Below are 27,654 nucleotides of genomic sequence, written 5' to 3'. Positions count from 1 at the left end.
GAACTGTTAACAACTCACATCTGGCTCAGTCTTTAATAATGTATTTTATAAGCTAAGTATTAGTAAAGTCTTTAGTAAATGTACTTTCCACCACTGCCAAAAAGTCCACAGTTTGACCTAAATGTGTTCTTGAACTCACCATTTTGCTGCCACTTGTCAAGTCAACTCAGTTTCATTTATGTGGCCCAAATCACAAAATTTGCCTCAGGGAGCTGTGCAGCCTGTGCAACGTACAACATCCTCTGTACTTAGATCTTCAGATAGGATAAGGAAACATTCCCCAGAGAAAACCCTTTAGTATGGACAAAATTAGCTTCTACTGCTCCAGTGTAGACAGTAGTGCAAGTGAATAAACAATGGTTTAATCATTCCGTAATCAAATGAAGGTATCTATCATTACTGCTTCGCTCACAGGTTACATATTACACAGGGACAAAGCCTCATCAAGGAAAAGTAGAATCACTTCACATCTATTGATTTGCATGTTGCACCTGGATGTGTGCGACAGATAAAACCCCACTGTGTTGACACGTGTAGTAGCATCTCATGCATTTTGCATTATGCTGTTTGCATCATTGTTTGCGTTTACACATTTTCATACATCTCTATTTATAGAAATAACTATCACTGGACCCAGTGTGATCTAGTGTCAGTGACTGCACATCTAATCACATTGTACGCTTTCACACACACACACAGTTACCAAGGCCTTGTTTATCCTACGCGTGGGAAAGGTGCCGTGGTCAGACATGGCTTACTCGGTGAGACTAAAGGGCTCGGGTGGCAACTGTATAGAGAGAAGGCGGCGTAGCTCCCAGGGATTAGCACACTATTGACTTGAGAGCTCCTGATCCACATCATGCAGCTTCACGGGCTTCAGCTGCTGAGGATAACCCTGGGAGTGCTCATGAATACACACGCACACATTTTGTGTATCTGTGTACCACAACCGCTACTGGCATGGGCACATGGATTGTAAACCCACACACTTTAATGCTTACACCTACATTTATATCCTGATCTTTGAAGTCGAATTTGTCTGAGCAATGCAGAGCCTGGGATAGTCCATCACTGCCAGGTCCCACACACACACACGCACACCAGCATGTACAAGGATGTAAGATTTAGGGTTCTAGTTTATATTTCACTTCCACTTCCAGAACTGATACTGAAGCCCTCCATAGATCCAAAACACAAAGCTGACTGGTTATTCACCATAATGGAAAGTTACTTTTGAGGGAGTATTAATACTTCAATCTTAATCCACAAAAATAGTCTGGGTCAAACATTCCACAGGCTGTCCTTTAAATTTGAGAACTGCTTTTAGTGTTTTTAATTGTTTAATCATTTCTCTTCTTGTCAATAGAAGAAATAAGTTTAAAACACACACAAAAAAGTAAAGTAAATTTGGATCCATAGGTGGCCAACAAGGTCCAGCACCACAAATTATGATCTGAAAAAAAAGTAGAAGTCAAAGACAATAGTAAAAAAAATCAGTTCAGTAATAAGTGGTGCCAGAGACCTTTGTGGTTTCCCAGTAATTTTACAGCTGAAATGAACAATACCTTGCAATCAGTTCCTGATTGACAAAGGGAAGTAAACCAGCCAATAAATGAAAAAAAGTTGAAATACTTTTGATAAAAGAGGAAGAAAATGTTGTCAGTGTTGTCTGATCTTCTCCAAAGCAGTTTGGTTTATGGAGGCACAGACACTGCCGAGACCTTTTCACAAATACTTATGAAGCAAAATCACATCACGTTTGACACAAGCAAACTTAAGCACAAACAGATCATGTATGTTCGTGGAAGCAGGTCTTATTTTCCATTGTGAGAAATCAGTGGATTATATCGATCACCTGGAGCAGATTGTTGTCACATTACACTAGCTCTTTCTCTCATAACAGTTTTGTCACGCAAGCAGGTCCATAGATCCTCGCCTACATTAACAGGTTGATATTTGAACAGGAAGTCTTCCCCATTTTAACTTCCCCTGTAACATGCAGCCGTTAAAAAAAAAAACAGAAGCCCTTATGCAAAGGCCATGTGGGCCTGAGTGCATATCAGAGTGTGACAATGGGAGAGTGTGTGACAAAGTTGTGTTTATACAGCATGTATGAATGTCTCTGTATGTGTGTGTGTGTGAGTGATTGGCCTCAGGGCTCTAATTAGAGGTGGGGGTTGTTCAGATATCTCAGGTTAGTTGTTTGTAACTCGATCCTGACGTGAGAAAACAAAAGCTTTTTTTTTTCGGTGGTCTCTTTCGAAAAAGCTTTCTTTTTCTTCAGGCTGTTGCAGATTACAGCTGCATGTCAGCATGAGCTATTTTTAAAGGCAGCCACACTCAGAGAGGGAAAGAGAGAAAATGCCATGTGTGTCGGTAGCTTTAGGTGTTTTCCTGTGATGTGGCATGCCACAGAGGGGGGTTTCTGCTGATTAAAAATTGATGAGCAGCTGAGTGTCATGTAGCCTGAGCCGAGCATTCCTGCACTCTTTCATGTTGTGTGTAGGCTTAGCTGGAGACACAGGCTGTGGCTTGGCTATTGTGAAGGTATCAGATTTACCTAAGCTCACATTTCGCCTGCCATTCTGTGTGTGAGTGCAGGAAATCAAGAATTAAAGTCTTTCGTGACATGTTCTTGCCACGTTCCTCTGTTTTTCTTTACGTGTCGTCCTCCTCACATGTTCAGTATTGCTCACTGCACATACTGACAAGTGACAAGTATTTTCTTTGAGTCTTTCTTCAATTTTCCTGACCATTTAGCATTACTCTGGGCATTCAAGACCTTAAGGGACAGATTCATAGTTTCTCAAGTCATTCTTATACCAACGTTTTTAGGCATACTGGCTGAGGAGAGATGCCTTCTGTGTAAAAGTTAATTCTTATGTTGAACCAAAACTAACTGAGGCTTCAGCAGTCCAGGTTCTAGTACTCGAGTCAAGTGAGTATCTTTCATAGTTGCTTTACTAGTCCTACGCCACAGCTCAGCAAGGAGAAACTGTCAAGGGAAATAAAAAGAAAAAATAATTAGGCCTATGGATTTTGTCCCCCATCACTTGCATTGGTATCTCATTAGACAGTGATCTTTTTATGACCAGTATGGACAAAAAGAACAAATACAGTGACCAAAAACTGTATGTATGTGTATATGGGCATCTTACCCTTGTTGAGTTTAGAGTGACTGGCATACATACTAAATATACTAAACCAATACATCTGCAGTAAGCTATTATTGATTTATTTGTGTAGCTCTAACAATAACAATAACTTATTTCTCTTTTTTGTCACCTTCGTTAAATGTGTAAACACAGTATAAGGCAAATAAAAGGCTCATTACTTCAGTGCTTTTCAGTACTGGGCTTTAACGACACCAGAAGAATATTGACATGATGAATGTAACAGCAGTGTAATAAATGCTGGTCTCAAATCTGCTGGGTTGTCGAGGACTGATCAGAATGTTAAATACGCCAAGAGTTAATCAATACAAGGTAGAGAACTGCATTTTGAAGACATTAAAAAGAAACAAAGAGGAGGGAGGTTGCTTGAATGAATGACCTCATCACTCCCTCGACCTCCTGTTGAGTGGGATTATGGGTAGACCCTGGAGAGCACATAAGAGTGATTGATGGGTGAGAATCTGAGAGGCCAAAGAAACGTAACGATCAAAACATTTTTCCTTTGAGAGAAATATGAGAAAATGTATATAAGGTTTATAATTGGTAACTAATGGTTCAATCATTTACTAATGCTTTATAGATCAGTTATTATCCATAGGAAAAACCTTTGAGTTGTCAGGTTGGGGAAGAATCTCTGGTTGGACTGTCTGACTAAAATCAATTTATAAACAAGTTATTAATATTAACTATTGCAGATTTTATAGATTAAAGCATTTTATTAATGACTTACTGACATTTATAAGGTCAGAGTTGATCTGTTATTACAGATATTATAGGACTATTAAAAAGGATTAAAAAAAAGGATAAACTCCTGCCAAAAAGACTTTTCACAGCCTGGCAACCCTAAACTTGTTCTTATCAATGGCTTGTAATTGATTACTTAATTATATATTATTAATTAAAATATTATATTATATTATATAATTCTGTAAAGGACGACTAAATGATTTGTTAATAGTTAATTAAACAATTAGTTATATCTTATCAAAGGATGACTTATTTTGATTTATTATATTTCCTGCCTTCTTCTCCTCTTAACTTGGAAAAATAACTTTAAAAGCAGAAAAACAAAGAGGGGGGGGGGGGGGGATGCATGTTTAGCCTCCCTTCATGTTATTTGTCAGTGCTCACTCCGGGCAATGAGATGCGAACCTCAGCCTCAGTTCTGCATTCTGACATCACTTTTAGCCTTCCAGGATACTGTAACTGTAAAGACGCTTCGCGTAATTGACGGTGATGTAACAGCGACTCAAAGAAAAAAAAAACTATAAGAATGATCTGCTCTGAATGGTTCCTACTGCTCTGCAGAGCCAAAAAAAATACTGTGGCGACTTGATGCACCATTGATGTGTGAGTGAGTAAGAGAGGGAGAGGGAGGGAGGGAAAGAGAGGGTGAGAGAGAACACAGTAAACACACAGCTCCGATGGCAGAGCCGTTCCGCTTCATCATCATGCTGTGACCAGTTGCGCGCAAAGCCAAGAGCCAGAAAGAGTCCGACCACCAACCGGGTTTTGATCAGCTGTTGTCGGAGTTTGCGCCGCAGTGATGTTCCTGCGCTCTTAGCGAGAGGAGAAACAGACAGGGGGTGAAAAAAAAAGACGCCGGTGTGTTGTTGTCGCTTTGTCCGCTGGACTGACATCGCATGGGGACATGAACAGTGTGGATCCAGCGTCCAACAAACTGTTGACTTTCAATCAGCGGTAAAAACACGAAATTCTACTCTTGCCTGTGTTTACGCATGCCACCTCTCTCATCTGTTGAATGCATGGCTTTCTGTCGTCGCTCTGTCATGTCCCTGCAGCACTGGCATATTTGATGCAGCCTGGAGCAAATTTAGCCAAAGCTGAAAACACCTGCTCCGGTTTTTACAAAGCATTTGTTGGTGCGTAAAGTGACTTACCATGGATCGGTTAGTAATGTTTACAGTAATTGACTATTCAGGGTCGAGTTTTCATACTTGTCTAGTTATGTATCAAGTGCATGGTTTATTGATCTTTTTCCGTTTACTCTGGATGGCTGGCAAACTGAGCGCCACTGAATCCACAAGTCTCCAGTCTGGAAGTATTGACGCTCCTCAACAGACTCCTCCAGCCACAACAGCTTTTAATTAAACCACAGTGCTGGTTTATGTGCTGATTTGTGGCTCGTTTTATAAAACTGTGAACTGAATCGGTTCATCCCTTTCCTGTGAATTCTGGGAGAACAGACATTACAGTATGTACACCGAAAATCATGAATCATTCATGACGTGCTTTTCAGTTCAAGGTAGACTGGAGGTGCATGCAGCTCTGTCAGTGCATGACAGCAACAGAATAACGTGGCCACACTGAAGGCAAGCATCTGGCTTAGACTGTGCGGCTGAGTTCAGATGTAGTCCAAGGTTACTCTGTGGTGGCTCATTTTCAGCCTCTTACTGTTGATGGAGCTGAAAATGCCACCACTGCAGCAGCTCTTTACCAGTTTTAAAGCAACACCGGTGAGCTTGGGGGCTGCAGTGTCACTTGAACAAAGAGACAGAGATATCACATAGTTAACATACAGCTCTAATGACACTGTGCTGCCAATAGAGAAGGGGCTTCTTTCCCTGATACACCCATTGTACAGAGAGGGAACAGAGACGAGGCAAAGAGGATGAAATGAACATTTCATTAAATGCAATCCCATATTTCTGTTTATGGCATGAATTGCCCTTTTTTTCCTCCTTTCGTCACTATAGCAAACTGACTTGATTAGTTAATCAGAAGCTGTGGTAGAAAAGTGTATGATGTTCATGTGCACTGTGCATGTAACAATGAAACAGTTCTAATCTGGGTTATTTAACATTTGAAACTCACGTCTCTGCAGTCAGAACTGCTTCAGAAAACAATCAAATGACATTTATACAGATTATCAGATGTAGTTGCCAGTTGTGGATGTATGTATGATACATACAAGCGAAATGTTAGATAACTCTCAACAGTCTTGTGTTTGTTATTTCTTCTGCACCTGTTAGTATTAAGTTTTTTTTGGTAACACAATCACAAAAAGAGCCACTTTATGGAATGATTTAAGAGTTTGAAAAGTCATCCAATATTTAATGTAACCTATAAAAAGGTTGGCTTTTTCTTGAGCAGCGCTAAGGAGGTTTAGTATGATGGGTGGCAGGGTGATTTATACTTCACATTTCACTGTATGAAGCCTTTCAGTGGCTATTGTCCATTGCCTTGCGACAGAAACCACAATTTGTAACCTTTCCCGTACTCCATTACTGAGGGCAGCAGTTGAGTAATGAATATCCATTTTACTTCTTTCTGTTTCAGAGCTATTTCTCTTTGGTCCAAGCTTTCAAAGTCATTTTCTTTGGCTAACAGCCATTATGCTGCTGGAAAGTGGATATCTGAACTGTGGTGGTGCAGAGTTCAAGTTATGATTTCCAAACACATGCACAGCTTTGAATGCAGGATAATGGTTTCAACTGTGTCATATCTCAAATACATGTTACGCAGCATGTCGGGAGTGTAAGGTAACAGGGCAGTCCTTGAGCTGCAGCCCTGCTAGCAGCTCTGTAAGGTTGTGCTTAGGCACAGCTTTCTGTTAAATACTAAAGCTACAATTTATCCCATGAGAAACGTGAATGGCTTTACCGAATTTCATGGCAATCCAACCAATAGATCCAACCTGAGATATTTCAGTCTGGACCTAAGTGGTGGACTGTCCAACATCACAGTCCCCCAGAGCCACAGAGCTGGCAAAAAAAGCTAATTTAAAATGGCCATACAAAGCTCATAGTAAAATGACAAAACTCAGCATTTACTCAGTATTGAAGAACTCAAGATTTGGAGCAAAAACGTGACTGGGATACGTTTCAGCCCTCTGGTTAAAATGAATAGAACAAGAATTCCTCACAGGATGAACATCGAGCTCCCACTGAAAAGGATCATGTTGTTGCTTTGATTTCTTCGTACATATTGTACTTGAAATATGAATATGTCATCTCCAATATATCGCACTCCCAGAGCTCTGTTGACAGGTACATGTTCTTCATCAGACTCGAGGCACCTAACTCCCTCAGCTCGTTCCAGCTCTTTAATAGGTGTCAGCATGGCTTGAATGTTGCTTATCTGTTTGGTCTGACAGAAACCACCTTGTGCACAAACGGCTCTTAGTTCAACACAGGCTACACCTCCTACATGTGTTAAAATACCTCTCAATTTAAAAAGTGAAAAAGCTAAAATTGGACAATGAACATTTTCCCAAGTAAACAAGGAAACATTCTCACTCTGGCAACAATAGTTCCCCTTTGGGCATTATACAGCCAAGTGTTGAGGTTTTGAAAAAAAATATATATTTGTATGCGCCAAGTTACTGCTTTGATGCATATATTAACTCAGGCCAAAACGCCAAACCAACTAACCGAACTCATTAAACAAAAAATCTCTTTTGAACCACAGCCGCCTTAGAGATGTTGTTGATGGCACATTTAATTTCACAGTTATTCATATGACAGTTTTGCCTCTGACTTCAGTCCTAACATAAAACAAAAATTCATATGTTCATTTAAACATCACCAAAAGCCCAATACTCATAAAACCTTTCCAGAAGGAGATGAGCTTCACTCAGAGATGGAGTGGTGTTCATTAGGAAGGTGGGTGGGGTGGTGCCACTCCATTATCTTCCTCCAAAGTACAATCCTTTTCATGACCTTCTCTCAAAGAAAAGGTGAAGGGTAGGAAAGATAGCAACCTGGATACTGAGAAGAAAAAGTGGGATCACATAAAGGTAGAAGTTGTGATGGAGTACACGTTGTGATGGAGCTCCAGCCGACCCCGCCCCAATCACCAAAGCAAGCGAGCAGGAAGAGAGTGAGTGAGGAAATAGTGATGGATACATCCTGTAGTGCAGACACACTTTAAAATGTGTCCTTTAAGCTTGAGTGTACATTATGTATTAACAGCCCCACTCTGCCTTCATCTCCTTCTCTGCAGAGAGAGAGAGAGAAACCTGACCAGAGAGTGGAGAGTTAGGGGAAGACAGAAGAGGGGTGGGGGATGTGGTCCAGAGAGACACAGGAAGCAAAAAGCATGCAGGACATATCACCATTCAGACAGCCATACAGATAATGCATGCTAACGTAAGGTATATAAAGTACCATCCCAGTGGCATATTTTATAGGTACTTGGAGCAAAAAAATTAATTTTTGGGCAATGGAGTAATGCATGTGTAGAGCTTAGGTGGTAGAATAAATACGAAAATGTTAAATAATCTTTTTGGATGTTGGTAAAAAAAAAAAAATTTTGGAGGCAGCAAATTAAATTCTGAGTATAGCAACACTGACCGGCTCTTCCCAAGTGACTACATTTTTAGGTAACAAAATACTATATGCAGTATTTTGTTTGCATATTTGGAAGACAATATAGTATAAACTGCTTATACCAAACAGTCTGATGCTCGTCTGTTACTTTTTTTGATATGCATTAGTGACTATATCCACTCTGTGCGTGTGTGCACTTGACTATTTGACCAGCAGTCAGCTCTCCCAGCCAGTCTCCATCTATCACTCGGGTTTAATTCAATCAGGACCCGCATCTCAATCAGAACTGGGTTTAGCCGCCGCTCCCAGCCAGTCACCATGCCATCGCCAGCCCCGCCACGCCGGCAGAGACGCAGACAAGAGGAGGGGAAAGAAAGACAGAAAGAAAAAGGGAAAGGGGAGAGAGAAAGAAAGAACGTAGTGTGAACAAAGTGGCCATGAACAAGAAGACAAAGTGAGATAAAGAGACTTCAGAAAAGCAGATGCAGCAATTGCCCCTTGTGTATGACTGATGTCACAGCTTATGTATGTTTCTGTGGTGTGATGGAGGACCAGCAGGCCATGTGTCTGACCATGTGTTTGTGTTACAGCTCTGCCTCGGAGGACCTGGGCTGCAGGCGTGGAGACTTCAGCAGGAAACACTATGGTTCGGTCGAGCTGGTGAGTCCCACCCACAATGCACTCATCTGTTTGTTGCTCTCTTTGTGTCTCAGCGTGTGTCTTTCTCCTCATCCTCTTTCCTCTCATCCTTCTCCTTCTCTTCATGATCTCCCCTCCCTTTCTGGCTCTTTCTCTCTTTCTCATTGCCTTCCCCTCTCTTCTGTTGGCATGGATGGACAGCAGAGGGGGACTGATGAGTCATGACGTACTGGGTGTGGTCCAGCGATGTGCTTTGCCAGTGTGGATCACAATGGGTGCTCCTCTCACAGTGATGCAGAACTCTGCTGCCTGTTCATCCTCCAAAGTTCATTTGTTTTGTTTTGATGCTGCTGGTGTAAAGCTGCTGCACAGTGTGTGTTTTTGTGGTTGATTACTAAGCTGTTGAGTCATTGTTGCTTTGGGGCGAGTGTTTGTGTGTGTGTGTGTGTAAGTGTACATCCCTCCTGTGTGAGCTGAGTCTGTACATCCCGATAGCCCAGAGGGACAGGAAGTGCTAGAGTTTTGCACTGCGATCGTACTTCCTACCAGAGACATATTGTGGGTTTGTCCATGAGTGCTGCACACCACTTGTGCAACAGATTAGTATTGAGGAAAACCCACATGCTGCCTATCAGCACTAGCAGACTGACACTACACACAGTACTGCTGTGTGTGTATATGTGTGTGTGTGCATGTGTGTGTGTGTGTGTGTGGAGGAGAGTATGTTAGAAAAAGAGAAAGAGCAGTATCCAAACACTGTGGTGGGTGTGAGCCAGGATGAGGTCACTGATAGCCTAAATATTCAAAGTGTCCCCGTCACAGAGCAGCATGAGCCAACTGTGCATCTTCTCCAGTACACATGCTGTTATGACTTGTTACATCTGGTCAGTGGCGTCTTCTCACCTTCGTCATCTCTAGAGTTTGATATTTTTGTTGTACAAACTACATGTAATGTGTAATGCATTTATGGATTAGTATAACAGATGAAAACAGGTGTAAACATCCGAGGTCTGATGCTAATAAGAGGTGCTGGCCCTATTGAAATTACTGCCAAAGGCTGCAACTAATAACTATTTTAATTCATTATTGATTTAATAATGGTTAAATCTAAGATAAGATAAACCTTTAAATCTATAAAAATAAAAAACATTGCTTAATAGTGAAAAATATCCATAACAACCTGTCAGAGCACAGACCTAACCCCAAAGATTTCCCCAAAGATACTCCATTTTCAATTAAATAAAACAGAGAAAAGCTTCAAATCTTCAGCTTCAGCATTTGACATGCTGGAATCAGCAAATGTTTGATGTTTACACAAATGACTTCAATGATTAATTGATGCTCAAAATTGTTGTTGATTAGTTTTCTCTCATTTGACCATCGTGGCAGTGGAGCTCACTGCTTGAGACTGTCCTGACAAGAGAAGCAATCACATTTGTCATTTGTCAAGTACAACCTACACTACATTTAGAACACATTTAGCTGACAAGGACTCTAAGTGCCATGTGAATTATGATGATCTTCCCTCAGGATTGAAGGTGGATGTAGTACCACAAATCCTTGCTTGGAGGAGGTTGGGTGGATGGATGGATGGATGAACGCTGTGTGAGTTGGACATGGACATGTTCATTTCCTGTTTCCAGTCAAAATTGTTTTCTTTAAACCATGACCAGAATCTTTTTCTAGCCTGAATACAAATTTATTATGCCTGAGCACAACCTTCCCTCACCTTTATCAATACGCTAAGCTAAGCTAATTGTCAGAATGTCAAACTGTTCCTTTAAGATGTTTTTTTGGTATTTAGAAGTGCAAAACAACTACTAATTCACGACTACCATCTCAGTCTCATTGTAATTTGCAAGAATTAGTAAACCTAAAATATAATCCTTTCCAGTATAAGTCTGTTTTTAAGACATGACAGTTCCTGGAGGGACAAGAGGCTGTGTTGCATGTTTAATAGAAGAGTAAGTGGGTAATGGAAAATTAATGGCAGAGGCTTGATAAACCCAGGTTGATTTTCAGAAATAACCTCAGGGAGGATAAGCACATGATACCGAGCTTACATTTTGGCAATTATCTTTGGTACTTGACTCTGCAGTGAAATTAAGTCTTTGTTTTTCTGTGGGAGAAGAAATGTAATTGCTTGTGTGAACATACAAGGGAAAGTGTTTTTGGAAAGTCTGGCTCTCATATTGTTAAAGGCCTTATGTCTCTGGAGGAGGCTTGTGCAAAGGTCGGGGAAAGAGTCTGTTGGAAATTTGGGTCCTGCTGCCTTTCAGCCACCAAACATCGACTTGTGTTGACAGTATGCAGAAGACATTGAATCTGCGTCCTCATGGTCCAAAGATTTGGGCAGAGTGATGGTTTATGCTTCACATGCAGTGATGCTTTTTTAGCTTGGCAAAGAAGAAGGAAGGATATTTCATGGTAACCTAAAACTGCTAGTGGTTTGGGAAGTGCTTCATCTATGCTTGTGTTTGAGGAATTATTTTTTATTAACTTGGTGCCCAACTCTTTGCTGAACCTGCAGTGCTTTCCTTTACATTACCTATTTAACTTAACATAGCTTTCTATTTTCTACACCCACTTCCCTTATACAAGCTATAGCTGCCACCCTGACCTTTAAGAGAAATCTAAGTGAATCCCAGGACCAGTGCAGTGTTGCAAGTCCTCCACACCTCCAGGATATTACTCTGGTGTGTCCAGTTTAATAATTTTTGACTAGAATTTGACAAATACCTCATTATTACGAGTACAATTCACTTCAATCTTTGTGTTGAATCTATGTTGACTAGTTTGACTCCAGTTTATTCCAGTACATGCTTTCAAATGCCTCAACACAGGTGGGAGATACTGATTCAAAGCAGGGTCTCCCTAATAAGAGAGACCAGCAGAGCCGTGACTCATCCTGTCTGTTTGTTTTATTTTTGGCATCATGGAAGCGGCAGCAGCAGTTGCCAATAAGAGCAGGTACCTCCACAGACACCGTCGCGGTGATATGATTCACTCTAGTTCACGCATACGCATAAACCCAACTATTTCTGACATTATTGACCTTGAGTCTACTTATGCAGAGCTGCCAGAGTTTGAGGTACAAACTTTACAAACTCATTTTGATAATGGGGCATCTGCTTTAAGATGTTGTAGGAATCAGTGACATGTCTGAAATATAAATTTCTGTTACCTTCATAATGGGAATTGATGGTTGCTCTCAGGGTCTGTTGGCTTAATTCTCACATCAGCATGCTAACATGCTCACAGTAATAACTGTACTAAATTTCATCACTATCCATCAAATAGTTGTCAAGATTTTTCAATAAATTCAATAAAAAACAAAAACGTCATGGTGGGACTAGAGGAAAAGTCACACACACACACACAGGCCATCAGCCCATATTACATGCCCAAGTCACTCCAGTCAACACATGTGAGATTCCTATTAACCTCTGTGCCAGCTCACACACGCAGACTCGCACTCATCCACACAAATGAGCAAACAAACACTCTATGATGGCATCTGCATTCATGGATAGAGACAAACAGCACAAACACAAAGGCATCTCCCACCCTGTCTTGTCACTTCATTCAGTGACAACTCCACGGTCCACTTTCAAAAGATTAATTGTGCGTTGTGCACTAAAAGCTGAAGCCGACAACAATTAAAACCCATTTCATCCTGACACAACAGCTTGGAGAGCGTGGCCGTGTTTTTCCAGTGAATTGAATCGTCTTTAGATGAGATGAAGGCGGAGACGGATAGGCAAGAAGTGGGCGCTGGCTTTCTCCGAAGTCTTATGTTGTACCACACAGGAAAAAAAAAAAAAAAGTTATTGAGGATAAGGCCCAAATTCAGAAGCGTACTCTCATGTTGATTTTTTTGCTGTGTGTGGGCATGTGCATTTGTCTTGGCTCTGTGTTGTTTTGGTGTGTCGCCGTTCACAGCAATGACTGCACCTGGGACTACTGTCAGCATTGGTGTGTGTGTGTGTGTGTGTGTGTTTGTATGCTAGAGGAACATTGTGTTGAGGGGTTAGCTGTCAGTCTTGCACAGGGACTGGTGAGCAGACGGCTCCACTCCCACCTGCCTACCAGAGTTACTGTCACTGCCTCAGAGGCTTTTGGCTGCGCTGTCACACTGACTTTATTCACACTCTCAGCGTGTGTGCGTCGCACTGTTTGTGTGTTCGTGTTTACTGACGTTTAGGCCATGAGGCCATGTAACTTTTGCTCAACAGCAACCATGGTGGCCACAAGTGACAATTACAAGATAACTGAATTTCCCTTCAGGAGGTACGGTCTGTGTAATTCCTATTTTATTTTTTGTGATATAACCATTGCTGTGTTTATTTGTGACAGGTTATAAAGTCCTCTTTCAAAAGTCACATCGTCTCACTTTAAGTTTTCAGGAATATTTTTAGAGCCTTTAGGTCTTGGACCATTTGTCAGACAAAACAAGCAGTTTAAGTATGTCATCTTGGGCTTTGTAAAACTTTTAGGCACATTTTGTGCTATTTACTGAGATCTTGTAAACCAAAGGATAAACACAGTGATAGAGAAATTCTGGCCTGTGAAAGATCACTGAGACGTCATAGAAATTGGAATATGTGCTTCAGTATGACCCCGTGCAGAAATGTTGTTTTGAAATCAACTCAGCAGCTGTGATCTACTGTTGTAAATAGCTCCAATCATTAAGACATGTGGGCCTCACAACATTCACATATTTAGCTTCTCACACACCTGCTCTGATGTGTGAACAGCGTTCGAAAATGAAAAATCACTGAAAGTGGTTTGAACAAGAACACACTCATGAGTCTCTTTGCTGGAGCTACAAGAGTCAGTCACAACTTACCAAAGCTTGTTGTCAGTAGAGATGCACCGATCCGATACCAATACTATTCCGATACCAGAGCTCTGTTTGCTTTAATATTATCATTATTGTTGATTTTATATGATGCTGTAATACATCTTCTCTACAGGCAAGTATGATATGTACAAATGTATTCATGTATGTCCCAAAAGGCAACTTGAGGTAAGTATAAGGTCAGAAAAGAAAGTCAGAAAAACAGGAAGTCCTGTTAACAGTCAATATATATTAAATTCAAGAGATACCCATAAAGGGTAACCTTCTTTTAGACTACCCCTCTCCAAATAAAATAGAAATACAAAGGGCTACTTGATCTGATCAGCACAAATTAAGTATTCTGGCTCTTGTAGCAGCAACAAATCAAGGTTTTTCAAATCTCAAATATCCCGAGAGGGCGGAAGCTCACTCACGGTTCATTTTCTTCCTGCTGTACCTAGAAGGGACATACGTCTGTGAGTTATATATTGTTGGTGTGTGAGTTACCTGTGTGACTTACCTGTTATGGTGTCCCGCTTTGGTTTATCGTTTGTGTGTAAAAGTTAATAGCGCGACTGATGCTAATGCGCTAGCCCGTCAATGGGATTTTCCTGAACGGCGGCGTGTCTCACTACTCCGCGTCACATTGAGACACACCTCCGTTCAGGAAATCCATTCCACATTTTGCAGCCAGTGAGCATAGCAGTCGACAGGGAATCACTTGTGGAGTCATTTCAGCAGACAACAAAGTACAAACATGGTTCATGGATCAGATACCGATACTGGATCGGATTGGCCCCATCCCTAGTTGTCACACCTGTAAACAATGTATTTCTTGTTTTGTTTTTTCTGTGTCTCATTTGTATGACACTTTCTGTCTGTGTCCTCAAAATTGCCGGTTTGCAGCATCAGTCACCTTAAAACACCTTGAAGTTTATGTTCAAACATCCTAAGATTAAACTCTCTCCCTCTATCTCTCACTCTCGTCTTGCCATCCGTTCCTCCTCCTCCCATTTTCTCTGATACATAACTAATTGTCTATTAAGGCAGCTGATCCATGGCGCTCTGCTGCTGTGCTCTGTGATCCAAGGCTTCACTGCAGCATCTGCCCACTCTTGAGGGCCCTTATGGCTGCTGCACCCTACCAGTGTGACTCCTGGGTGGGTGGCTGGCCCGATGCCTTCAGTCCTAGTCATTAGATTAGTCATCGCCAGTGTTGCTGTAGTATAAATGAGAAAATATTGATGTGGTGGTGTTGTTAGCGTGGCTGGATTCGTCCTAGCCACAAGCAACGTTAATGCTAATCAGGTGCAGTCAATGGCTGCATGGCAAACAGCCACCTTACAGACGTTGTTTGTCTTTGATTTACATTTTCACCTCTGATTTCCTCCTTGATGGGTAGTTGGTTGTTATTTCATGTCCACAGCAACATCATGCATTATACATTATGATTAGCATTGCAGGAGTCTTCCACCACATGAGAGAGCTTTTCATGTGCATGTTGTGCAGTGATCAGTTTGTCTGATCGCAGCTTTGCAGGTCATATTTATTTATCTATTCACATCACATTTGTTTAAATGATCCAAATGGTTATACTGTATTGTAAATTTGAGTAAATTCAATTACAAATATTTCAAAGATAAGTCTGATCATATTCTATATTTTTCTTACTGTCAGAAAATTCCACAACCCAACCAAAACCAACAGTGAAACAATCCTGCTAACAAGAATAGTCTGTGCCTGATATAGCTTGTTCCTCTGTGCCAAAGAGATCCATTGTTGTCAGAAAACTATTAAAAACACAACAGACACTGGTGGCACAGAGGAATCAGGCTTTGACTACACAGTCAATATTTGTTGGATTTGGTCTTTTCATGGGATTTCTTGAGAATAAGAAAAGTACAGAACATCATCGGATTTATTCTTTAAGTCTAGTTCAGTTTAGGTTCATTGTTGACACCGTGCAGTGAGGGTCCTCTAAATCATATGTGGGGGCAGCTTCTCATAATCCATCCACATATAATATGTTATCAGGAAAACCAAATAAAAACTTTGAAATAGAGAGACAGAACACTTTGAAAAGGCATTTTTTTATGTTTGTTTCCCACACTCCCACAGTGATTTGAACTGCCATATTTGACTCCCTTCTCTAAATGTAGTTACTGTAGTATTTTTATTCTGGACTGTCTGAGTCATAGCCTATAGCCTATGTGATACCCTGAGACATTTATGTCCATAAACCACTCTAATTCTCTTTTCTATCAGCTCAGCCTGGTAACTCTAATGAACTCATGTCCCACCCTCTCACTGTTTAACCTTAAACAGCTGGACATGCACACACAGACACATGCTGTATTCTATATTCTCATGCTGTGTGTTTGGCTTCACTGTGTCCTCACTGTGTCCTCTTGAATGTCATGGTTAATTTCTACCTACCTTATGCATTTCTGAAGTGCTTTAAAACTGTGAGTCACATAACATCATCTATGAAAAAACAAATTGGATTTTTACCTCTGGAATACTGTAACTGGGTTGCATCTGAATAAATGTTTAACACAACCGAGAGATTTGATAATGGAGAAAAAGAAGAGGCAGTAATTTCTTGATCCTCTGCAACGCTTCTCCTTTATTTATTTATTTTAAATTGGAACACTCTGTTTAATCTGCCCCTTCCTTTTCTTTAGCATTTTCTGCCACCTCTCTTCCTCTCTTCTTCCACTCTTTATTTCCTTGATTTTTTTTCCATCTCTCTTTTCTCTCTTTTCTTCTCTCATATCTTCTCTCTGACTGTGCACCTGCCTCTCTTCACCCCCTCTGTTCCTCACTACTTCCCTCCTCACCCTCTGCCACTTCCTCTCCCGCTCTGCTGCCTACGCCTCTGTGTTCTCTGCCTTCCTGGAGGATTGTGAGTGTGCATGAACAGGGCCACTGATGAGATCAATTATCTATCAGCATTCACAAAAGTATTGATTTAATTCCCCAACACACACGCACACACACATACAAACACAAACACACACACACACACACACACACACGTCTCTCTCTGCACTGCAGCCCTCCTTTGTTCTGTGGGCCTTGGGGAAATCGGAGGCTCTCTGAGTACGCCATGAGCTCGATTGTGTTTGTGAAATGTTCAAGTCATGCCCTAAAATGGGAGCTGTTTAAGTGTGTGTGTATAAGAGCGCGTGTGTGTGTATGTGTGCTCCATCTATAAAGCTTGAAAACCTCGGCCATGTTCCCATGGGCTTACGCATGGAGGAGACGGCTATTATTCTTTTATCATTCGGCTTTTTGTTGTCATTACACATCGCTCTTTGCTTCTCTTCCCCAGTGGCCTCATCCTTCATTCTGTCCCTCTCTCTATGCATTTGATGCCCCGTCTCTTTTTTCTCTGCCCCATCGCTCCACTATTGCTCCCCGGCAGTGGTGAGGTGTTTTATGGGTTGTTTGTTAAAGTGTAGGAGCATAACAGGCTCCCCTTTCTCCCCTTTCCTCTCCTCTACCTCCCCTGGCCCACGGGGGAATCATTGGAGTGCAGCTTTTCCCTCTTTGCACCTTTTCTGTTGCATGATTTAGAAGCAGTGTGTGCATGATGCATGCATGTGTGTGCATAGACACACACACACAGAGCATTTAATCTCGTCTTTCTCCTGCCATTTTTCATTCTTTCACCCAAAAACAGCAGAAAACCTGTTCACAAACAGCAGCACAAACACTTACCTAAACTTGCATTTAATACAGAATGTCACACATTTTTTACTCTCTGTTTCTAACATGCAGCCACACATACACACACACACATACTCTGGGAAAGCGGTGCATTGCTCTGTCTGAACCCTGAATTGGTTTCCCCTCCATTATCCTGCGATTGGACAGTTAATGTTGCAGGAGGCAAGAGAAATGGAGGGAGATAGAGGCCCATAGCTTCGATATTTACTGTCCATTTTCTGCACACAGACTCACACACTTATCTTAACGGAAAAGCAAAGCTCATTCATTCACACATAAAAACATGCAAATACAGGCACTTACCACAACATCAGGAAATATGCAGAAAATATATTTGTTTTCAGGGCTATTAATATGCATATGAAAGGAGAGAAGGCAGTATTTTCTGCAGTGTCTCCTATGACACAGCCAATTACTGCACAGAAACGTCTGTCGCTTATCAGAGCTTCAGACCTGCAGTAAACATGCTTGGTTCTCCAACCTCTGGATTGTATTTTCTCATTATATACAGTATACCAGTGGCGTGTGGTGACTTTCACAGATAGGCAAGCACAGCTGGAGAACCAAACGAAGTCTAAAAATGGCAGAAAGAATGCTGTAAATCTCAAGGTGATGTGCTCAAATGCCTTGTTTTGTCTGACCAGCAGTCCTCAGGATAGGGAGGACTCAGTTGCATGACTCACAGACCCTGGTAAAAGTTCAGAACAGTTCATCTTTATTAAAGCTCAGCGGACATAAGCAGGCAGAGAAAGTAAGAGGTGAAATCAGGGTGTGAGGAAGCAATGGGCAACAGGCAGACAGAAGAACCAGGCAAAAAGGCAAAATCCAAAAAGGGTCTGAAATGACAGGAGAGTTGGTAAAATGGCCAAGGCAAACAGAGAATGAATGAATGCATGAATGAACTGTGAGAAAAACGGTACATGTTGTTCTCTGGTGAGAACCAGAAAATGGCTGGAACTAAATGATTAATTGATTATCACAATACTGTAGTTGCCAATTAATTTTCTATCAGTCAGCTAACCGTTTCTAGAGTTAACAGTTGGCTGAAGCTCCAGTGATGATTGTTGTTTACAGCAGATTAACCACAACAATGATTAGAATTTTCCTTCATATCAGTGAGATGCCAGGAACAAAGCATGAAAAAGGCATATTTCAAAGAACTATAAGTGATTTTTATTACAAAATACCATGTTCTGTATTTTCCATGAAACTCCTGAGAGTAAAGAACAGATATGTCCACTAAACCAAAACTGAGCACATTAAGGAAGATAAGATATGAATATGGGATGAAGAATTATGCTGTCTAATTTATCTAAGAAGCAAGAAGATCTTTATGTGGCCATTTGGGATCTAGAATTTCACCACTGGATCCATGCAATACTTCTAATCCCTCAGCAACAGTGCTGCATATCAGATTTAATTTAGCATGAACAATAAAGTCAGTGTGACAGTTATTAATGATTTTATTCAGAGTGTAAAGCTCTCGCCTTTTATACTCTCTTACCCACAGGAATGTTTTGAATGGACTTTAACCCTCTCCCCCTCTCTCTGCCCATGATAAGCACTGTCTCATCACTCTCTCTCGTCATTGTACTGTCTGACACAATGTAATGAGCTGTTGAAGAAGGGCACGCCACCCACTCTCCAAACCAATCAAAACACTGCCCTGTTTAGTCTGCCATTTAGATTTTGGTTTTCGTCATCTGTTCATCATTGTGCATAGGCCCTTACAGCAGTAAACCAGCGGTAAATGATCACAAACACTGTCCTTACTTACCTTCAACTATTCTGATAATCAGTTAATCAACTGAGTAATTTTTAAAGCAAAAATTAACTTTAAAAAATCAGTTTTCAGCCTCTGAGATGTAAGGATTTCCTGCTTTCTCTGTTTCATGTCATTGTAAATTGAATATCTTTGGGTTTTTGGACTCAAACCTCTTTGGACCCTAACAAACTGGGATGAACTTCACTATTTAGGGTTTATGGACAACATGATTAATTGAGAAAAAAAATCATCAGATTAATTGATAATGAAAATAATCATTGGTTAGTTTTGTTGTGTCTGTGTGTACTGCCTGGAGGTCACTTACACTAAGAGGTACATTCAGCAGCTTTTCATGTTCAGTCTCCCTCTCCCAGGAATTTCCTTTCATCCTCTTCTTTCTTGGCTCCTCTGCACCATTTCAGGCCATCTGGACGGATCACAGTGTGTGTAGGGATGGACTCACTTTTTTCAAATTTTATACATCTACAAATCAGTGTCCCTCATTGTCGAGGGAAGCAAAATAGAGCACAACAGTCAAGACGGTCAAAGAGCAGAGGGCAAAGATGCAGAGGAAAGAGGCAGGAGGAAAAAGAGCAACTAGGGAGGGGAGACTCTGTGTTTTGTTGCCTGGCAACAAAACATCACTCAGTGCGACGGTGTTGGGGGTTAAAAAGGAAATGAGGATGTGAGGAGGAATAGATTGAAGGGGGTTTTGTAGATGTCTGTAAGGGCAAGTAAAAGGTGGTAAATCAGTCAGTTGATAGCAGCAACACTGACTAAACACTTGACTCATTAATAGTGTTGAGAAATCAATATGGCGTGACAAATTTAACTGTGCTGCATTTATACTAGACACTATTTTTGCATTAGTATTGAGCTTGTGAAAGATATATTTAAAAAAAAAACCCTCCCTGTTCTTCATTATGTTCTCTTTTTTAAGTGTCCTACATCAGGGTCACCAAGGTCAGATTAAAATATATGTATTGGCTCAGCTGTTAGAGGATCTATGAACATGTAAATCTGACATGAGAAAGGACGTAAACGCTGCCGCTCACATGGCTAAAATTAGTGTTTTGGATCTCACAAATGGGAATAGTTGTCACCTAGTTCTCATCGAACACTTAGCAAGGAAGCCAGGAAGGAAGTAAACATACAGCATTTCCCCAAAATGTCAAACCATTTCTTTAAGTTGTATGTACTTACACAGGATACTTTCTGTTCTCCTCCCCTGCCCTCTCTTATTTCACTCAGTCTCCCACTATCATTAACTGTCCCATTTCGCTCTTGTAATGTCTGCTCTCCAATGCTGTAGTAGAGAGAGGTGAGTCAGCAAGAGACAGATAATTGGAGCGATAAGTAGAGGGTGGCAGATGTGAGAATGAAAAAAAAAGAACATAAAAAGAGGTTTTTACAGCGGGAGAGAGTTGGACAAATCATTGCACAGACTTGAGTAATTATTGATGATATAAAAAGTGTGGAGACATTGGTAATCCACACAGGGGAAGGCTGCTTATGGACAGATATGTTTGTAGAGAGGACTGAGGCCGCTGTTGTCACATGGCAGTGATGTGTCTGCTATGGTTCCTCTTTTGTCAATGATGGTAGCCAGTTATAATGTATTTATGACCTGCTTATTACTGTCTGCCACAAGTCATGATTTGTCAGGTGTCTAATTTTAAACATGTCTCTCTGCCTCTGTCTTTCTCTGTCTGTCAGCTGATTTCCAGTGACGCAGATGGGGCTATTCAGAGGGCAGGACGCTTCAGGGTGGAGAATGGCTCATCAGATGAGGTACACAATATAGTATAATACATTTTGTGCAGACATGGCGATGCCCGCCCAGCAGCAAAGTTTAGGTAGTAAGTGATTTGTGAGTTTGTTGCACCATTTTTTTGTAAATTGGTACAACAAACTCAAGTGTACAGAAAAATTGGATTTGGTAAATCAATTAAAGTTTATGGACAAAATAACAGAAATTAAATTAATCTTTGAGGCCACAGGGGTTTTTTTGTGTTGTTATTCTGACAGAAATTTTCTTGCCTTTTTGTATAACTCTGAGTTTCCCTTTCTGACATTATTATTAAATGATCATTTATTCTAAACTATTTAAATCAAACAGTTTGAGCTGTTAGAAGGCATATGTTCAGACGCATGCCTCCTGTGATTAGGGGTGATTTTAATTGTTTTCAGCACTTGTAGCACTTGTTGATCTTATTTGTTTCTTTTTATGTAAATTTTAAAAATGCAGCTATGGTTAATGTCTGTGTGTTTCTGATTTCCTGCCCTGTATTATAATCTGTACTGCTGCATTGTGTAACAGCATTCCACAGAGAAGACTGCTGTGACTCAAGCTGTGACCATCATGATGACAATGTGGTGTGTGTGTGTGTGTGTGTGTGTGTGTGTGTGTGTGTGTGTGTGTGTGTGTGTGTGTGTGTGTGTGTGTGTGTGTGTGTGTGTGTGTGTCAAACAGACTTCGGACTATACTCCAGGAACCTGGAGGAGAACCGATGTCCATCTGGAGAATCCAGAGTATCACACCAGATGGTTCTTTAAATACTTCCTGGGAAAAGGTCAGTGCTGCTCTGCTGTGCTCTGTTTAAAAACACACTCACACACAGAGTTAGTGTGAGACAGAGAGAAAAATTTAAGGAGTGAGGGTGAGGGGGAGCATATAAGCTGGCTTTCAGATGCTGCAGAAATAAAGCATCCTCTGAATTTATTCCCCGGTCCGCAGGATACTTCTTATCTTATGAAGTCAGCCTTGTCCTCATGCACCGCTCGTTATTCGAGGCCAAAACTTGTTAGCATCCAGCCATATCCCCACTGAGAGTCTCAACTACACTCTAATCCCATACACCACCAAAGGACGAATCCCATGGAGGACACACAGCCTCACCAGACAGAGCAAAGGCTTGCCTCCAACAGATAACACACATTTAAGATTTGGACTGTGGGCCTCAAAAATGAGTCCAGCACTGTGCAGCACGCTAGCAGGAGCCATTCACAGAAGCCAGTGATTGTTAAAAAATACATTAGAAAGGCTGTTCCTCCACCTTTCTGACCCTCATCATTTTACCGTCCTCATTAACGCTGTGCCTGTTCTCAGACTCGCGGTGCAGGTGGCGCAGCAAGTTGTTCAACAAAAGATCATTGTCCAGCTTTCCTTACTGTGACTCAAATCAGGAAGAATGTCTTCGGCTGAAAGGCTGTGATAAAGGACGGAGCCTTAGATGGATGGAGATAATTGTGAAGGAAGGTTAGACAGCAAAAAATCAACAAATGGAATAAAAGAAAGGCATTTTCTCCTAAAGCCAGGGTCATGTTCTAATCATGCTATAGCATGGGCAGTTTAAAATGAGCCGTGTCTCCAGAAATTTGGCTCGAGCTGTTGGGACTGCAGCTGAGCCATCTGTGTCTCACAGCCTGAGCAGAGCTGAGTGCATCGTACAACACAACACATTATGAACTCGAGGTCAGTTAATCTAACACAAGCATTTCCTGTCTGATGAAACTCCCAATACAATGGCTTCTGAATTCCTTCATGATCAGGTGAAGAATAATAGAACTGTTTGTCCTTGTTTGTTTCCCTGTTGTCTTGCATTAGGTACAAAGATCATTCCTGATCGTAGACACTTAGAATGTGCTTTCTACTCACACAGAAAAACCTCAAGCTGGCTAAACTAATAAGTATTTAAATGCAACCCAACCTTGCAAAGTCATTGTCTTCCTGAAGCATAAAAACGGCTAATGGAGAATAAACAGAGCAGGAAACCAAATGGAGAAAGAAAGTGAGATTGTGGAATAAAGAAAACGTTAGAGGAAAAGAAAGAAGCAGACAAGGACAAAGAAAGGGACAGCAACGCAGGCAGAGATCCTGCATCTAATTGGGTTTGCAGGTCTGTTTGGCATTGTTTCCGAAGATGTTACCCTGTCAACCAAAGAGGCAGAGGCATGAATGTGTGACTCTGCTGTGGTAATGTCAGGAGATCTTTGTCCGTGCTCATGTCACACACAGAGAGAAATGGCGATAGAGGGGGGATAAATGAAAGGGAGACAGAAAATAATGAATGAAGGAGTAGGAAGAAGAACAAAAAGGCAGAGGAAGCCACACTAAGGCAGCAAGGGGATGAAAAGGAGTGTTGAATACCTAAACATTTTAGAGCGAATGGATAGAAATTGGTCATTAAGAGAAAAAATAATCATGGAGAAAAGGGCATTTTCAACCTAAAATAGGTAAAACTTCAACATAATTTCCCCAGTCACTCTTTGATATGTTGGTTGCAACATTCACACGTGTAATTGTATCTGTAAATTACCTCTGTGTCCCTCAGTACACCAGAACTATGTGGGCACAGATGCAGAGAAGAATCCCTTCTACCTGTCAGTCGTCCTCTCAGACCAGAACAACCAGCGGGTTCCTCAGTACAGAGCCATCCTCTGGAGAAAGACGGTGAGTTCACCATCTGCACACTCACTCAGCAGTGTTGGAAGAAGTACTCAGATCCTTTTAAAGAAGCAATACAACAATGTGAAAATACTGCATTACAAGTCGTGCATTTGAAAATACACTTAAAGGTTCTCTGTGGAGTTTTTGGCCTGATGGGCACTATGGACTGTTGATGGTAAATGTGGTGTAAAATGGAAACTTATTTGAACTTATTGGAAACAATGTTCTGCTTAAATAAATTTGCATTTTTTAGACTTTATGGTAGTCTTTGCTTTTTTAATGAAATAATGAATCATTTAAAATTTATTGTATTGAATAATTTTATCATATGTTTTATCTTTGTAAAATTTTAATCCAAAAACTTCCTACTGTTCAGTATTTCTTAATGGACTGTGGTGGAGTAGAAGTACAAAGTAGCATTGAATGGAAATGTAAAGTAAAATTACCTTATAATGGTAAGTCCAGTGCTTGAGTAGATGTTCTGTGCTTAATTACTTTGTACCACTACCTCACAGGATCATCCCACAATCAGAAGGGAAATTACTGAAACTTTTAGGACACTCAGGCAGAGAGTAATCTTGAACGTGAGCATTGTCTGTTGAATACACAGTCGTGGGTGGTACTTTTTCTGTGATCTAAATATGAGAAGGCACAAAATGGCACCTTGAGGGACTATGCTACTCCAGTTTTGAGTCACTGTCTGTGTAGGTGTGTGAGAGAGATGCGCGTTCATTACTGTGTGTTTGTAGTGTGGTGACTCAGCTTCAGGACAGAGATAGCTTGAATCCAATTTTGGCCCAACTAGCTGATTAGGGTGGTGCACATTGATTTGCCTTGTTTCTGTCAGAGTCTAACTGGAACCGAAGGTTGTTGTTGTAGAACAGAACAGCTTTGTTTGGCTTGAACTTCTGAAAAATATGTTGAGTGCTCTGAATTTATTTAGGGTAACGTTGAGTTTGAATGATATTCTTTTAACAATGAACAACTGTGCCACAGGTTTGTAGATGAACATTTTATGATCCCTCTTCCCCCTCAGGTGACTCCTCAAAGAAAAGGCAGTTGAAGCCCACAGTGCTAACAGGTTGTAATCCCTGATCAGTGTCATTTTTTTTTTTGCTTAGGGCACTCTGAAGATCAGCCTCCCCTACAGCCCGACCAAAACACTATCAGTCAAGTCCATCCTCAGGTGAGAAGTGCAGCCTGGAGCTCTGCATTGATACAGTGAATATACTCTTTACAATACTAATTGCAGGAGAGGGGTTAGAAATGCTATTGAATGTATTTGAACTTTTCACTATTTAACTATTTTCACTATTTTACCGGCCCATTCATATATATTTTTAAAAAAAAAGCCCAACTGCTGAAAAAAAAATGCCCAATCTGGCAACACTGCTTGCATAATTTCCCTATGTATTTTCCATCAGAACCTCACATACACTGAGTCATTCAAATGTTCAACAGTGTGTTTCCAGTAGAAGACTGGATTGTAACAGGATATAATGAGATGCATGAAACAGGAGCCTAGAGATTATACAGTACATTCCTCAGGCAGCGCAGTGTCACCGCTCAAACTCTGAATGAGTACAAATCGTACATGCAGAATGAGAAATCCCCTGTATCAGGTCTCATTTTTCTGTGTAACCCTCTGAGCTATATGTCTTCCATTAATGCTAAACACACTGATATCTTTTTCCATCACTACTTCCTCCTCGCCTCCTTCTCCTCCTCCTTATGTCCTTATTCTCAGTGCAATGAACATGGACAGGTTTGAGAAAGGCCCCAGGGAGATCCTCAACCCGGAGATTCAGAAGGTGAGAGTAACACCAGAGCATCAGCCCTGTTCTTAATGAAATGTAACACCAGTCCATTTCATGCCAGGCCTGCTCAGCAGCACCTAAACTATATGGCATCCTCAGGCTGTGTCAACTCTACCTTGCTGGTCAGTGTAAATGATGATAATAATAATGTCCTCTTTCCTCAGGATCTGCTGGTGCTGGAGGAACAGGAGGTATGGGATGATATTGCTGTCACAGTAAAGTTTAGCTTATTTGTTGATTGCTTTTTCGTAGCTGCCTAGAATTTGTTTTCAAGACAGACTTCTTTCAGGCCCTTTTGTTTGGTTTCCTTTTGTGTAACTTCCCTATCACCTTCACACACCCACATATAACAGATACCCACTTGTTTGCTTCTTTGTTGTGTCATCACCTCTGTTGTATCTGGTAAAAGAATCTTTAATATTCTTTTGAGGAACTGCTCTAATGTAATTGCACATTAAATGCATACTATTAAGTTTTTATGTTGGGTAATGGGTGCATCTTCTGTCTAATTGTTAGACTGATAATTAGCACTTCTTACAATAGCAGCACTGTCTGTCCATAGGAAATAATATTAAAGGCAGAAATTGTAAATTACTTCATGATTTTAACCAACTATAATTTTTTAGGGTTCTGTCAACTTTAAATTTGGTGTCCTGTATGCCAAAGACGGACAGCTCACAGATGACGAGATGTTTAGCAATGGTAAATCTTTCTGTACTAAACGTTTTTTTAGTTTGACATTTTGGGAAATACTCTTCATTTGCTTTCTTGCAAAGAGTTAGATGAGAAGATTGATACCAGTCTCATAACTTTCCATTGAGTATGAAGCTACAGCTAGCATGTGGTTATCTTGGGGAAACAGCCAGCCTGGCTGCTAGCTGCAGCTTTATATTAAATGGACTGACATAAAAGTGTAGAAAAATATTTCCCAAAATGTCAAACAATTCCTTTACCAAAATAGTATTTACTACAACAGAAGAAATCTGAAGTCCAAATTCCTGTGTATATTTCAGAGACGGGGAGTGAGAGCTTTGATAAGTTTCTCAATCTGCTGGGTGATACCATTACGCTGCAGGGATGGGCAGGTTACCGCGGAGGGCTAGACACCAAGAGTAAGAGAGTGCACATCTGCTGAATCACATTATATTTACATCATTTTAAAAATACAGAAAGGCTTTGAAATACGGCAATGTTTATTCTTTGTCTTCTTCTGTTTCTGTCTCTTTTTACCTGCAGACGACACTACAGGAATTAAGTCCATCTACACCGTGTATCAGGGCCATGAGCTCATGTTCCATGTGTCCACCATGTTACCCTACTCTAAAGAGAACAAACAGCAGGTGGGCGTCTCTATTACATTTGTTGTTTTATTTTGATTTCATTTTCAGTTAGTTAGTTTTCCTTGTGTATTTGTTTTTGTTTTTTATTCAGATTGTATGTTTACCATTCAATTGCTCCACCCCTCTGGTCCAGACTGAAGATCTGATACATAAGTGGATTAAGATAAAAAAACAACACTCAGTAATAAGGAGCAGTCTGTGCTTGTGCTGCATGCGAGTGTGGCTGCTGGTCTGTCGCTTGTCTCGCATCCACCTGAGTGACAAGAACTGCAGTGATACGATAGAACATGACAGTATTTCACACCTGACCACAGGGTTTTTCTGCAGTGTCAGTTCAGTTTAACTCGTGAATCTGTCGTGTTAATTTCATCCACTGCACTGCAAAAGTGTTGGATGTGAAAGACAGTATCCTGACAATGTGTATAGTGTTTTTGGTAGTGGGTCTAAATAGAGTGGTCAGGTTCGGTCGTTACTTTCTCGAATATCTTGTCATTGGATAAGGGAAAATTCTGCCTTGATGGCATTGCAAGACAAATGGTCGGACAGGTCACCAAAACTGTTAGGATTCATCCAGTGGGAACCATGAATATCTATACTATCATGACAA

The 27,654-nt window shown here is 40.9% G+C and overlaps 1 protein-coding gene across 5 annotated transcripts in view; it reads left to right on the top strand.

Annotated features, from left to right (window-relative positions):
* garnl3 (GTPase activating Rap/RanGAP domain like 3) overlaps window positions 1-27,654 on the top strand; it is a 53,410-nt gene that overhangs the window by 8,241 nt on the left and 17,515 nt on the right. For 4 of the 5 annotated variants that reach the window (XM_041059390.1, XM_041059387.1, XM_041059389.1 and 1 more), the window contains exons 2-11: window positions 9,055-9,124; window positions 21,157-21,231; window positions 21,914-22,013; window positions 23,775-23,893; window positions 25,012-25,076; window positions 25,638-25,701; window positions 25,872-25,898; window positions 26,334-26,409; window positions 26,721-26,819; window positions 26,944-27,047. In XM_041059390.1, coding sequence (XP_040915324.1) covers window positions 9,055-9,124; window positions 21,157-21,231; window positions 21,914-22,013; window positions 23,775-23,893; window positions 25,012-25,076; window positions 25,638-25,701; window positions 25,872-25,898; window positions 26,334-26,409; window positions 26,721-26,819; window positions 26,944-27,047 — 799 coding nt within the window. Of the gene's footprint in view, window positions 1-4,615; window positions 4,875-9,054; window positions 9,125-21,156; window positions 21,232-21,913; window positions 22,014-23,774; window positions 23,894-25,011; window positions 25,077-25,637; window positions 25,702-25,871; window positions 25,899-26,333; window positions 26,410-26,720; window positions 26,820-26,943; window positions 27,048-27,654 lie in introns of those variants that run through there. The other variant, XM_041059388.1, reaches the window with a different exon arrangement.

The sequence above is a fragment of the Toxotes jaculatrix genome, chromosome 16 (genome assembly GCF_017976425.1).
Source record: "Toxotes jaculatrix isolate fToxJac2 chromosome 16, fToxJac2.pri, whole genome shotgun sequence".
Classification (NCBI taxonomy): domain Eukaryota; kingdom Metazoa; phylum Chordata; class Actinopteri; family Toxotidae; genus Toxotes; species Toxotes jaculatrix.
The sequence above is the reverse complement of the archived record's forward strand: the minus strand, read 5'-3'. Positions and strand labels throughout refer to the sequence as shown.